Below are 15,826 nucleotides of genomic sequence, written 5' to 3'. Positions count from 1 at the left end.
AATTTCATTTAAATAAATAATTTATTACCCAGTTTGTCTTTTTTTTATACCATTTTAACTATTTCCATGACCATGGCTAATTGTAGTAGCTGCTTAATTGGTCCAAAATGTATGTGTCCCAATTAACCAGAATCCTGTGGTGTTCTAGTCTGGGGGTTTTACAATCCACAGTATAGACCAGATGGCAGCATTGGGTAAGGGAAAAGGCCATAATGTCTGCTTTTTGATAAATGAGCCACGATATATTGACACAGCGGCCTCATCCTGCTCCTACAACCTGGAACATCTGACAGTGAAGTGCAAACCATTGATCTTACTGCAGAAGTCATCCTGACTGAAGTCTAAGACATCAAGCTAGCACTCAAGGAACTAAATGGCATAAAAAAAACAGCAAAGCCGTGTATCCCAATGACTGTCACATCACAGTGGGAGGCTTTACTCGGGATGGTTTAGTGGACTGACCATGCTCAAGGATTATTCAGCAGACCTAACTAAATATTCAAGAATCTTCACCAACCCATCAGCATCCATATTGACAAGTACATACCCACAAAAATAAAACACTGAATCTTCCAAAATCAGAAGCCATGGACGAATTAGGAGATTCATAATATGCTGAAGGCTAGAGTTGTAAAAATGTTTAGGACTGATGACCCAGAGTCCTTTAATAAATCCAGGTATGGCTTCTGGAAGGCAATCAAGAGGTAATTTTGGACTAAACAAAAGTCACAGATGTATGTCCAACAGCTGTGGCAGGGCTTGTATAATATTACTCCATGGTGGACTGGTTTGCATAAATATCAGGAAGGAGTCAAACCACCATGTCCAGGAATAGTTATTACCCCCCAACCATCAGGCTTATGGACCAAAAGGGGATAACTTCACTCAAATCCACTTGCCCCAGCATTGAAATGTTTCCACAATCTATGGACTCACTGTCAAGGATTATTTATATAGTATCTTGCTATTATTGCTTATTTATAATTTCTTTTTGTATTTGCTTAATTTGTTATCTTGTGCACACTGTTTGAATACCCAATTGCTGCAGTCATTCATTGATTCCGTAAGACCATAAGATACAGGAGAAGTAGGTCACTCGTCCCATCGAGTCTGCTCTGCCATTCAATCATGGGCTGATCCAATTCTTCCAGTCATCCCCACTCCCCTGCCTTCATCCCATACCCTTTGATGCCCTGGCTAATTAAGAACCTATCTATCTCTGCCTTAAATGCGCCCAATGACTTAGCCGCTCGTAGCAAAAAAATGCAGCTAATTCCTTCAGAACCCGTGGGTGAATTTCATCAGGTCCAGGAGATTTATATACCCTCAGACCACTAAGTTTCCTGAGCACCTTGTCAGTCGTAATTTTCACTGCACAAACTTTACTTCCCTGACACTCCTGAATGTCCGGTAGACTGCAGACGTCTTCCACTGTGACGACTGATGCAAAATACGCATTCAGTTCCTCTGCCATCTCTGCATCTCTCATTACAATATCTCCAGCATCATTTTGTAATGGTCATATATCTACCCTTGACTCTCTTTTACCCTTTATATACTTAAAAAATCTTTTAGTATCTTCTTTGATATTAGTCACCAGCTTCTTTTCATAATTCATCTTTTTCTTCCTAATGACCTTCTTAGTTTCCTTCTGCAAGTTTTTAAAAGCTTCCCAATCCCCTATCTTCCCACTAGCTCTGGCTTCCTTGTATGCCCTCTATTTTGCTTTTACTTTGGCTCTGACTTTACTTGTCAGCCATGGTCATGTCCTTCTTCCATTCAAAAATTTCTTCTTACTTGGAATATATCTGTCTTGCATTTCCCTCATTTTTCGCAGAAACTCCAGCCATTGCTGCTCTGCTGTCCTTCCTACAAATGTCCCTTTCCAGTCAACTTCAGCCAGTTCCCCTCTCATGCCATTGTAATTTCCTTTATTCCACTGAAATAGCGACACATTGGATTTTATTTTTTCCCTCTCAAATTTCAATGTGAAGTCGATCATATTGTGATCACTGTTCCCCAAGGGTCCTATTATGGTTGTTATTCTATTATGGATTTAATGAGCAGGCACTGAAGAAAGCGAATCTTAGGATTGTATGTGGTGACATGCATGCACTTTGACAATAAATTTACTTTGAGCTTTGATCCATCACTGTTGGACAAGATCAATGTCTTTTATGCACACTTAAACCGAGGACACACCCACACGAGCCCCACTTCCCCCCTCCCCCCCACCCAAGGATTTCAGGATGAGTCTGCAACTCTGAGTTCAACATCCTGCCTCAATGATTGCTGATGGAGGCACATAAATTAATCAAAATGAAATGCTTCAGAAACACGTCAAGTTGCTGTTTACCAGCTACAGCTTGATGTTCAATAATTGTGCCCTCCAAATACATCATCAACTTCATGATTTGGCCCTATGAAATCCCTCTGCGACTGGATCTGCAACTTCTTTATTAGAACAGAAGAACCAGGAGCAGAATTAGGCCATTTGTCTCATCGAGTCTGCTCTGCCATTCCATCATGGTCGATTTATTATCCCTCTCAATTCAATTCTTCTGTCTTCTTCCAGTAGCTTTTGATGCCCTGATTAACCAAGAAACTATTAATGTCTGCTTTAAATATACTCAATAACTAAATATATAGTTAAACTAAAATATACTCCACAGCTGTCTGCAATATCGAATTCCACAGATTCAGCACCCTCTGGCTAAAGAAATTCCTTCTCATCTTTGTTCTAAATGGGCATCCCTCTATTGAGGCTATACACTCTGGTCTTAGACTCCCCACCACAGGAAACATCCTCTCCACATCCACTGATTTGAGGCCATTCAGCATTAGATAGGTATCAATGAGGTCACCCCTCATTTTTCTGAATTCCAGTGAGTACAGGCCCAGAGTCAAAAGCTCCTCATACACTAAGATTTTCATTCCTGGATTCCTTCTCATGAACCTCCACTGGACCATCTCCAATGCCAGCACATCTATTCTTAGACAAGGGGCCCAAAACTGCTCACAATACTCCAAGAGCAGTCTGACAAATAAATGTCTTATAAAGCCTCAGCATCAAATCTTTGCTCTTACATTCTAATCCTCTCAAAATGAATGATAACACTGCACCGACTCAACCTGCAAGTTAACCTTAGGGAATCTTGCACAACAATTCCCAAGCCCCTTTGTACCTCTGATTTTTGAATTTTCTTTCCATTTAGAAAATAGTCTACACCTTTATTCCTTCTTCCAAAGTGCATGGCCATACACTTCCAAACACTATTTTCCATCTGCCACTCTTTGCCCATTCTCCCAATCTGTCTACGTCCTTCTGCATACTCCCTGCTTCCTCAACGTTACTTGCCCCTCCACCTATCTTTGTATTGTTTGCAAACTTGTCACAAAACCACCAAATCCGCCATCCAAATTGTTGACATATACAGGTTTCCCCCGCTATCCGAAGGTACAGCGTTCCTGTGAAACAGTTCGTAAGCCGGAATGTCGTAAAGTGAATAATCAATTACCATTTATTAATATGGGGGAAAATTTTGAGCATTCCCAGACCCAAAAAAAACCTACAAAATCATGCCAAATAACACACAAAACCTAAAATAACAGTAACATATAGTAAAAGCAGGAATGATATGATAAATACGCAGCCTATATAAAGTAGAAATACTTTTCTGCAGCACTGTCTAGCACAGCGAAAATCTCACGGCAGCACTCTCGGCAAAAACATGGCGCAAGCGCTCTCAGTAGAAACACTCTCTCTAGTAACCTTTAAGCTATGAAACTGCCAAATCATACCAAATAACACATAAAAACACACAGCCCATATAAAGTAGAAATAATGTATGTACAGTACAGAGTAGTTTCACCTACCGGAATCGGAAAGACTCCAATAAGTTGCAGTTTTGTCACAGTTAAACACTTGCTTATACGAATAACCACCTGACGCAATCGGCAATCGCCTCTGATCTGGGCCAACATTTACATGCTGGGCAGCACCTAATTAATTAACTTGTTTATTTCAGCTCTTTTCTTAAAGATGTGCTGGGTGCGTTCTGACTACCGCTGCACCACTGCATTCTTCGCGGCAATGTATCCATCCGTGGCCCGGAGGTTGGGGACCACTGCTTAAACTATGAAGCTGCCCTCGCCTCAGAAACCAATCAAACCACCCATGATTACCTTTAAATTCCACTTTCGCAACATTTTCATCACCAGCGTCCAGTGCTTTCTGTTTCAGTTTATTAAAAAGACTGACTGATTTCTCCTTAAGTATAAGAAAACTTAACGGAACACCAGGCTTTGTACACCCATCAATCCACTCAAACAACAGACTTTCCAATTTATCCATTATTGGATGCCGACTAAGAGAGACCACTTTGCCACGAGCAGAACCAACAGTAACATTGGAAGCTTTCAAAAATTCTTTCTCTCTGCAGTATATATAGTGCGAATGGTGGACGCAGGCAAGTTCAACGCGAGGACAATGTCCTTACTTCGTTCACCGCGATCGAAACGCTTAATTATGTCTAGTTTTATGCTAAGTGTTAGGCTTATCCGATACCTTCAAACTCATCTTGCTAACGGATGCACAAAATAAATCGAGATAAAGCACGTGTTTAAGCAATGCCGGTTAGAATGCAGTTCTGGGGGAGGAGCTTGGCTGTTCGGGGCACACGCTGCCTTTTTTTGTAACAGTGAAAACACCTGTCAGTGAAAACAGGTAACTAATGTAGGTCTTTTGTAACAGTGAAGTGTCATAAAGTGAACGTTCAGAAAACGGGGGGCTACCTGTAACATGAGAAGAAGCAGTTCCAATAACAACCCTTGTGAACCATTAGTAACCAGTAGCCAACTAGAATAGGCCCCCATTTTTCCGAGTCTTTGGCTCCTGTAGTCAGCCAAACTCTATCCATGCTATTTTCTTTCCTGTAAAACCATGGGCTCTTATCTTGCTAAGCAGCCTCATGTGCGGCATCTTGTCAAAAGCCTTGTGAAAATTAAAGAAAACAGCATCAACTGAATCTCCTTTGTCTGTTCTGCCTGTTATTTCCTCAAAGAATTCCGACAGATCTGTCAAACAAGATTTCCCCTTATGGAAACCATGCTGACTTTAGCCTAGTTTATCACATGCCTCCAAGTACCCAGAAACCTCATCCTTAATAATGTACTTCAACATCTCCCCAACCACTGAGATGAGGCTAACTGGCCTATAATTTCCTTTCTTCTACCTCCCTTCCTTCTTAAAGAATGGAGTAACATTTGCAATTTTCCAATCCTCTGGAAACATACCATAATCCATTGATTCCTTAAAGATCATTACTAATGCCTCCACAATATCTTCACCTTCCTCTTTCAAAACCCTGGGGTATTGTCCATTTGATCCAGGTGATTTATATTCCTTCATCGATTTCAGCTTTCCAAGCATCTTTTCCCCAGTAAAGCAGCAACACACACTTCTGACCAACTTCCCACTCAATTTCTGGCATATTGCTAGTGTTTTTCACAGTGAAGATTGACACAAAATACTTATTAATTTCATCCACCAATTCTTTATCTCATATTACTACCTCTTTAGCGTAATTTTCCACCAGTTCAATATCCACTCTCGCCTCCTTTACTCTTTATATATCTGAGAAAACCAGAACATATGGCGCTGAACGGTAAAACAGTGATGAGCAAAATGCTTTATAGGACCAGTGACCTGGGTCCCACCACTGCCTCCAAGCAGTTTACATGTTCTTTCTGTGACTGTGTGGATTTCCTCGAGGTGCTCCTGCTTCCTCCCATATTCCAAAGACGTACCAGTTGGTAAATTAATTGGTCATTGTAAATTGTCCTGTGTTTAGGCTGGGATTAAACTGAGGGTGGGAGATGATGGGATAGATATATCAATATTCTGTGATATTATTGGCTAGCTTACCTTCATAATCTTTTTTTTCCTTATGTTTTTTTAGTTGTCTTCTGTTGGTTTTTGAAAGCTTCCCGATCTCCAAACTTCTCACTAATTTTTGCTATATTATATGCCCTCTCCTTTGCTTTCATGCTGTCCCACTTTCCTTGTCAGCCACAGTTGCTTCACTCTTCCTTTAGCATACTTCTTCATCTTTGGGATGCATCTATCCTGCATGTTCTGAATTGCTCTCAGAAACGCCAACCATTGCTGTTCTGCCAAGTATCCTGCTAGTGTCCTCTTCCAATCAACTTTGACCATCTCCTTTCTCCTGCCTCTGTAATTCCCTTTACTCCACTGAATACTGATACATATCTAATTCTAGCCTTTCCCTCTCAAACTGCCGGGTGAAATCTATCATATTATGATCACTGTCTCCTAAGGGTTCCTTTACCTTAAGCTCCCAAATCAAATCTGGTTCATTACACAACACCCAATCCAGAATTGCTTTTCCCCTAGTGAGCTCAACTACAAGTAGCTCTAACAAGCCATCTCATGGGCATTTTACAAATTCCCTCTTTTGGGATCCAGCACTAACCTAGTTTTCCTAATTACTTGCATATTGGAATCCCCCATGATTATTGTAATATTGCCGTCATTACATGCCTTTTCTATTTCCAGTTGAAATTTATATCTTACATCCTGGCTACTGTTTGGGGGCCTGTATATATAACTCCTTTAAGGGTCTTTTCGCCCTTGCAGTTTCTGAACTCTATCCACAAGGATTTGACATCTTCCAATACTATATCACTTCTTTCCAAGGTTTTGATTTCATTTTTAGCAACACAGTCACCCCACTCCCTCCGTCTACCTGCCTATCCTTTTGATACAAGGTTTGCCCTTGGATATTCATCTTTCAACCACACCTCAGTGATGTCCATACGTCATTCTTACCAACCTCTAACTGCACTACAAGATCATCTACCTCATTCTGTATACTGATTATATTCAAATATAACACTTTCAGTCCAGTGCTTAATCACCATTTTCGATTTTGCCCCCATGTCTCCCATGATTTACTTCAACTCATCTCACTGACTGCAATTTTTCCCAATCCTGTCTTTCCTCCTTGTTCTCAATACACACTGTATTGACTTGTATATCAACTGCCCCATCGTCAGCCCGATCACTCTGGGTCCCATCCCCCTGCAACTTAGTTTATATCCTCCCCAAAAACTCTAGCAAACCTGTCTGCGAGGAAATTGGTCCCCCTTGAGCTCTGGTGTACAGGTCATACCTTCCCCCAGAAAAGATCCCAATGATTCAGAAATCTGAAACCCTGCCCTCTGCACCACTTCCTCAGCCACTCATTCATATGTATTATCATCCTATTGCTATGCTATTAGCCTGTGCTGCATCTCTAAATAAAAATATAAATAAATTTTGTTCCAAATTGCTTTGGTGCATGCCTTTATTTTTCCTGTACATGGATATAGCTTGTCCATTTACCGAAGTCACTAATATCCATTGTTTATCGTTAAACTGCCACACCTAAATAGTCAGCAATGCCGCAATACATAGATTAATGGATCAAGATTTTGTTTCCAGTCCTCATCATGGTTATATTTTTAAGACAAAATACTTCATAGAAAATAAACAAAACCCAATTTAAGATGAATCCTGATTATACTATATTTCTATTGCTATGTTCCACTAAATTATTGTAATTGGCATAAACTAATCTGATACAATGTGTTAGTAAACACAATCTCAATCTATAATAATCATATCCTGAGTTTCCTCTCTCCTCATCATTCCCCCATGAGGCCAGAGATTGTTTACTTGTGACTATTAGCTTCATAGAGCTACATCCTTCTTAAAGGTCACTTCGACTCTGAGCTGCATCTGTACACAGCAATACAAAAGTTAGTTTATGCCAGAGACCCAAAATAGAGAGTACAAATAGAGCTGACCAGTTCGATCACTTCATATCCAACCCTTCCAGCTTTACAACAAGGTTGACATAAATAGCAGGGTTACCAACATTGAATTAAACAAGTGCCATCAGATAATTACTTTACTTTAAAAAATCATTAATTCACTGATAAAGTTCAGTTACAAATCAAGGCTAACATTCATCACTGATGAAGTGATATGATAACAAAGACAAAATGTGGCTTAGACTATACAGAATTTTGTATACTGAAATATAAAACAAATGGATTTAGCAAACAACTTTAATTTAAAACTTCATATATACTCATTTTTACCTCCAATGAACAAGGAATTATTCAACAGAATTGCTGTACAGACATCTCCAAAATTACTTTGTATTCTGTATTTCTGGGTTTTGCATGGATATTTTACTCTGACAGCCCCTCAAAGATCAGAGAGAAAGAAAGTAACTATCCTGCTTCCCATTTGTAACAGAATGCATCCTTTGCAGCATGGATTACAACAAAGTTCAATCAATACCTAATAAGCAAAACAATTGATGACTGATTGATACCGTCAGGTCACAGCTGAAGACTGTGATTTTCCTAAATGGGGGAAGGGTGGGAAAAATCACAAAACATTGGGCCAAATTAAGCTGGCTGATAATCAACAACTCAGGCCCTCAGCCATTCAGTTCAGAGCATCCAGCACTCAACCAAATAAACAGGCCCAAGGTCAGGTGCCATAATATCTGATGCCCTGCTCCTGCTCCACCATTAAGCCCATTACTACATGCAGCAGTGGTGGATTTGGACCTTCAGATTTATGATTACACACTTTGAAAGGAGACAATCAGTGAAAAAATACTAAAGCAAGTGTTAGACTTATTTTGCTTTTAATCATTAAATTCAATTTAATTTTGCTTTTTAAACTTAGATGTTTTTAAAAATTGATTTGAGTAAGTTTCACACATCTCAGCAATGAGCCATCAAAGACTGAAGGATTCTGGGAGTGGGATCTCAATGGTATGCCACCCGAGGGCAATGTAGCTTATGCAGCCTGCTCCACTTCTTAACTGTAGAGAGCTTGCTCAGTCTGCTCCCTGCAACCAGAAATACTCACTCAAGCTGGGTAGCCACCTTGGACAGAGTGTCTAAAACACATTCAGTGTAATCCCACCAAAGGTCATTTGTTCACAATTAATTCAACACTTCTGCCTAGTCCTCGGTGGTTTTAAGATATAAATGCTGTTCTGTATCGCACAAGAAATCAGGTTACATTGGTGTCGGCTTACACTATTTGTCCGTATAATGCTATATCCTATCTTCAAGATAAAATTGAAATGATTTTGTTACCAACGCATGATAAGAGAACCTAGTAGTATTGTTTATCAAGTACGATAAATGGAGAATTAAGAAATAAATATAATTTTCATTTTGATTTTCTCCAGCTCCTATATTTAAAGTAACAAGCCCATTCATAACCCAAGTATCCAGGAGTAAAAGGCTGTTAACCTTTAAGGTATAACAAAAAGGTAAACATTCATCTAGGAAATCTAACTAGCCACATCTAAGAAAACCATCATGTGCTTGGTATATTTTATTGTACCGTTTGCACATCTCAATACATGATTCACCATCACCAGTTACAGAAAACACCACCACAAAAAAAAAGCTACACAATCTCCACAATTTTAAAACAATTTATTTGACTTGCTAAAAGTCTAACCAAAATAAAAGTAAAACAAATTGAAAATCTATACTGGAGGTTGAGCATAAACAGCCCATGGATTGAATTTAATTTGAAAATGCACTCAACACTGCAAGATGCAATCATTAAAGTACAAGCAAAATGTAAGAAATAGAATTCTGGTGCAGTAAATAGATGAATTTAGTGCAGAGTTGAGAATTACTCAAAACATATACTGTCAATTTCTTCTACTATTGGAAATACATCAACTTCTTTTGTTATTGGAAACATGATACTACTATTTTATCTGCTTAGCTGGTGTAATCAATTGTAAACCTTCCCTGCAAAATAAACCCTCAACTCCTTGCTCCTTCAACAAAAACAGCTATGCACTTTTTAAAGTAGGTGGGAGTGAGAGGAAATATTGGTACCAATTAAACTGTTCACCCAACAATTAATTCCATTTTTATTTCTAACCAGTTTATAGCAAACCAATGGGCCAAAACTATGTTTTCAAATTTGATGAGATAAGGTTGCAGCACAGTAAAATTGAAAGTATATGGCTAAACAACCAATAGATGTTAAACAAGCTTTAAAAAAAATGTGCTTTGGTATTAGACCGAAAGGTTGATTAAATGAATTATTAATTTTGCTAAGCAACGCCTACAATTTCCATACACTGCAGGCCCAGTCAGCATTTTGTTCAACTAACATGTACATTCAATTTCATTTGTTTTTTCAAAAATCAAGCAATAAACCATCCTTCTGATAAATTGAGGCCAGGCTACACCAGCTGTGTTATTATGCTTGTTATTTGACTTACTTACTATACCTGTAAACAAAACAAGACCTTCCTAATCAGATATCAACCTACAATAATTCACAATCACTTCAAGGCCTATTCCCGGGGATAATAATCTGACATATAACTGTACACCACACTGCCCAACTCTTTGCTAACGATCTCAAAGTTTGCATGTTTAATAAAATTTTACCCAACTGCTGATCTGGTTAGTAAGTGTTTCAGCAGTGTCAACCTGAGTAAATGAACTGAGAAGGAGAAGATCCACATTAAGCCAACGTGTGCTAAAGTACAGATAGCTGCAAATATCATAGAATTTTTATTTTTAAAATATTAATTCACATAGCAATATTCACATTGATTTACATCTCCCTTGACTTTATGTGCAATGTGTAGCAAATGCACTACTGAATGACACTGGCTAAAGTACTAGTTAATTTATCATGGATAGCAATATAAAATTCTAAAAAGTTAACACAAGCAATTTGCATTTATGCAAAACATCAACACAGTGAAGAGATTTGCTAAGCAATACTCTCTATAGTTTATCATATTCCAGTAAAGATATTTTGTCTCATTAATAATTACCAACCTTGCCATTTTCCCACCTTGAAAATTTTACCACAACTCAGGCATTCAGCTGTTAACCATTAAACATTGTTAAAATTAACATGCAATACAATCTTAAAAGCAATTAAAACATTGATAGCTTTACCTACGGGTTTGATATCCTTTGACAGTAAGCCTTCTATTTTTCTACATTTTGAAAATCGCAAAGTATTCAATCCCTATCCCAACATAGCCTTTGCACACTTTTTTTAAAATCACATCTGCATCAAAACCTTGATCTCCCTAGTTATCAACTTGGCCTGCATTTCACAGAAATTCATATCAAAATATTTCAATCACTTTGTGTAAGTGATGGTAACTTGCTCATATGTTCAAATAAATTTCCTTCCTGACAAATTTAAATAACTGAAAAAACTGGTGTCATCTTGCATCATTAGGCTGCACAAGGTTTCCACTTCCTTGTCCATTCTCATCCAGTATTATGTAGCCTTTATCTTTACATTTCAAAGTTATAAAGATCTGACATTTCTGAGTAATTAATATAAACCATTATAGATTAGATTGTAGAGACCACAAAAGTAAACTTCTTATTCATTGACTTGTCACTCCTTACAGGTCTTATCCACATATCAATTAACTGCAACTGTCTTCTCCCTTTCTTTTGCTTCCTTCCCTTTCCTATACCTGTGTAGAGTTGGGAAGATTATCCAGTATTTTCTGATCATCATGACATTGCAGATATACAAATATTCCAGTTTCCAAACACTCCCCCCTTTTAGTCTAATTTTAAGAGAATAGTCTTATTTACTTTGTAGTGTCATCTGGCTTGAACCTTGCCAATATCCTTTTTTTCCCCCTAATTTTATTATTCTACAAGGGAAACAATGACCTTTCCCACTTAAATAAATATACTAGAAACAGCTTCCAGCTCTTGGCTCCATCCCTCCCCCCCCCCCCCTCCTGTCTTCTCCTATCACTTCGGATCTTCCCCCCCCCCCCGCCTTTCAAATCTCTTACTATCTCTTCTTTCAGTTAGTCCTGACGAATGGTCTCGGCCCGAAACGTCGACTGTACTTCTTCCTATAGATGCTGCCTGGCCTGCTGCGTTCCACCAGCATTTTGTGTATGATACTAGGAAGTACAATGCTACAATAGTACACTATGTCAAATGACTTGGGCCCTGCACTTGCTTGACACGAGCCTGTGTTTATGCTATATTCATGCATAAAGACATAATTTAAACATTAAATTATTTACATTTGGAAACCACAGTTAAGCGCCACCGTGTTTGCAAATTTTAACCTCAGTACAGTTGTTTATTATAAATATGTGAAATCGTCTTTTCTTACCCAGTGCCACCTCGCAGGCTTTGCGCAACTGAGAGTGATGCGCCTTCTTCACCTCCTTATCTGCCAGAATCTTCTCAAGCGCCCTGGTGAGAAACATGTTTTTCGTCTTTTTCCCTTCATACATGACGCGCTGGCCCCTCGAAAGCGGCCCAGGGCTCTCTCCCCACTCTCTCTCCTGCTGGATTTCCCGATTATTATTAATTTATTCGCTGGTCTTTCTTTTTCTCTGCCCCCCTTGAGACCTGCTCGATGGACCAAAAAGGAGAGAGGGGCTGCACAGGGTGCCGCCGATGCCGGCGGAACGGTGAGCAGCTCGGTGTAACCGGAGCTGTGGTGTTCCTGTGCCGAGCACCGAGCTCCCCCATTACCGGCCTTCCATCGCCATGTTGGAAGGAAGCAGCGTCACGAGCGTCACGCCCGGGCTGCAGCAAAGGAACGCGCGCCGCGAGCGAGCTGCCGGTTCCCTGCACCCGGCTCACAGACACGTTCACCTCCTGATGCCTTAATCCTCCCGGACGGCAGCGAAGCGGAGACACGGGAGATGCAAAATATAGAAAAAAGGAATGGCCTTCTTGTTGACTTTATCAACCTGTAACACAATTTAATTCATCATGTCCATCATATACAAGGTGCTTCTTAAAAACAGAACCCAAACGAAATTCTGTCATCGAACTAATTTGCACGAATGCCTCGAATTATCAGATTGTTTGGAAGGTTGTCATGTCAGGAAGACCAGTGAAAACAATACTATCGGCTAAGGCTATCATTTATTGACATCTTGCGGCATAAATTAGTAATCGTATTAAAAGAATTGAAATAAATGACCCCTTTGGACATAAAATAATCTCCTTTAAAGAGGCGAGCACGATATTTTAGAAGGAGAACACAGCGGAGAATCCATTGAGATTTTGAAAAAAGGGTGCGGTGTTTAGGAATCGATTTTGAAAAGTAAATGTATTTCAGCGATTCCCTCGGTTACGTAGTGTTCTTACACAATTCTGTTTATTGCAGTATCTATCGCTATAAGCACACCCCAATAAGTTCACTTCTTGATAGGCATATACTATAATTAACATAATATTACATAGATAGAAATAAATACCTAAATATATAATGTGTCCGGTCCATTAGAACCAATCGGCGAACAAATAATTAGAGGGTATGTGGTGCGAGTAGATATGACGTTGCACTAATAAATATGGGGGCGGGACAAGTTTGTCAGAGCTGGAGACTTGTTGGCAAGAAGGTGGGAAGGAAATTGAAAGTGGGAAAGAAACGTCAAGTCTGTAAAGCAAATTATCATTTTGCGTATAAGTAAGCGTGCCGTTTGTTGAGAGAAAAATACATTTTGTATTTTATGACGAGGTCGCCCGTGACGTCGGAATTAAGAGTTTGGATCTTGTTAATCACAGAAATAATAGACTTCGCCACATGCAAGGAATGTTTGAACCCTTTGCAGCTATCATTACTTGCCTCTTACCATATATAGTGTGTCAGCAATGTAGAAGAGGGGCACAAATCTAGAACTGAATCCTCCTTGAAACTTTTAAAAGGAGAAAACAAAACCAAGGAGTATTGAAAGTGGAGGATTTCAACTATCCAAATATGATTGAACTGACATTATTGTAAGGGGGGGGGGAAGTAAGGAGGAATTTCTCAAGGTTGGTCAGTGGAAATTACTTGCTCAAAAAGGGAAAAAATGCCATTGCTGTATTGCTTCTCAAAAATCATCTACAGTGAGTATCAATGGGGGAAACATCTACAAAATAGCGATCGAAATAAGATCTCGAGAAGCTAACAAAAAGGATTTAGACCCCTCCAAGGTACAAATTGTCAGTTGCAGAAGAGCCAATTACAATGGGACGTGAACAGATAGTCCAAACAGAACAGATTGCCCAAATAGTGGGAGGATTTTATGTCAAAATATTTCACCTGCCGTTTGGACTTACTTGAATGTGGGAGAAGGTCAGAGAAATTCAGGTCAGCATTGTACAAAGGACAAAATATATTGAGTAAAATACAGCAAAATAAAATGTACGACAGTTGCTAGAAGGCTAAGTGAGAATCATACAGATAGCACAGGAGAGGTAAGTAAAAATGAAATAAGAGAAGAAAATTTGGAGCATGAGAAAAGACAAACCTAAAGTGGAATTAAAAATCAGGTTTATAAGAAGGGTAGTATGGCTGATCAGAAACTCAGAAGAAAATTTTCTAAAGACAGAAGTTACTAAATTAATACTTTACATCAATTTTCACTAAGTTAAAAAAACACTTCTACAATCTCAGCAAAGGAAGTTGTAATTGAGCTTCTGGATGGGTGAGAAATGGAGATACTGTTATGGCTAACTTAATTTCCATTCAGTCCATTAGGTTTCTGCAATTCCCACAATGATCTGACTCATTCCTCACATAAACTCTTCTCCCCATATTCCCATCAACTATGAGAATAGGTTGAGTGAACTCGGCCTTTTCTCCTTGGAGCAACGGAGGATAAGAGATGACCTGATAGAGGTATATAAGATGATGAGAGGCATTGATCATGTGAACAGTCAGAAGCTTTTTCCCAGGGCTGAAATGGTTGCCACAAGAGGACACAGGTTTAAGGTGCTGGGGAGTAGGTACAGAGGAGATGTCAGGGGTAAGTTTTTTCACTCAGAGAGTGGTAAGTGTGTGGAATGGGCTGCCAGCATCGGTGGTGGAGGTGGATACGATAGGGTCTTTTAAGAGACTTTTAGAGGGCCTAGTAATCTCTAAGGTAGGGACATGTTCGGCACAACTTTGTGGGCCAAAAGGCCTGTATTGTGCTGTAGGTTTTCGATGTTTTAACTATGCCCGGATTCTACCACTAACTTACATGCTGGGGGTTAATATACAACAGTCAATTAATCTACCAATTCAAAAATCTTAGGAACATGAAAGTAAACCAGGACGCACAGAAAGAACCCAAGTAATCTTGGAAGGATTGCACAGACTCCAACAGACAATCCCAGAGGGCAAGATTAAACTCAAGTTGTTGGTGCAGTGTGGCAGTAGAACTCTAAGCTAGCTACATTATTGTGTTGCCTAGAGCAGACCAACCACCTGATTGAAACAGAAGTGAAGGAGGAAATTATAGTGGCCTTGGCCACAATATTCCAGACTAACAAAGTAAAGTTGCTTTTTGGATTGGAAGAAAGTGTGCAATAGAGTTTCCCACAGATTGGAATGAGTATCACAACATTTCATAATATAGATTAATGAGTTGGATGGGTGCAAAAGGCACAATTTCCTAATTTGCAGATGATACAAAACTGGGAAATGTGGAAATGTAGTGAAATCCACTTCTGTAAGATTTTGACAAACTGACAGAATGAGTGAATAGAGTGGACTTAATGTGAGAAATCTGATTTCCAAATCAAGTCTTCATTATCAGTCAGGGATCTGGATACAGACATCCTATGCATAACCAAAATATGGACATCTTGAAGGTCACTGGCAATGACACTAGGGTTTCAAAGGCAACACTCCAGGAAATACATGACCAAACTTGCAGATCATATGTCATTGGTGTATAAGGGCTTGGTGTTCAACTTGGTAGGAAGAACA

General features: G+C 39.3%; 1 protein-coding gene across 2 annotated transcripts in view; it reads right to left on the bottom strand.

Moving 5' to 3' along the window:
- Window positions 1-12,627, bottom strand: part of arfgef1 (ADP-ribosylation factor guanine nucleotide-exchange factor 1 (brefeldin A-inhibited)) — a 211,943-nt gene extending 199,316 nt beyond the window's left edge. For both annotated transcript variants that reach the window (XM_072254182.1, XM_072254192.1), the window contains exon 1: window positions 12,242-12,627. In XM_072254182.1, coding sequence (XP_072110283.1) covers window positions 12,242-12,365 — 124 coding nt within the window. In that variant the 5' untranslated portion in view covers window positions 12,366-12,627. The remainder of the gene's footprint in view (window positions 1-12,241) is intronic.
- Between the last annotated feature and the right edge of the window lie 3,199 nt (window positions 12,628-15,826).

This window comes from Mobula birostris, chromosome 1 (assembly GCF_030028105.1).
Source record: "Mobula birostris isolate sMobBir1 chromosome 1, sMobBir1.hap1, whole genome shotgun sequence".
Taxonomy (NCBI): Eukaryota; Metazoa; Chordata; class Chondrichthyes; order Myliobatiformes; family Myliobatidae; genus Mobula; species Mobula birostris.
The sequence above is the reverse complement of the archived record's forward strand: the minus strand, read 5'-3'. Positions and strand labels throughout refer to the sequence as shown.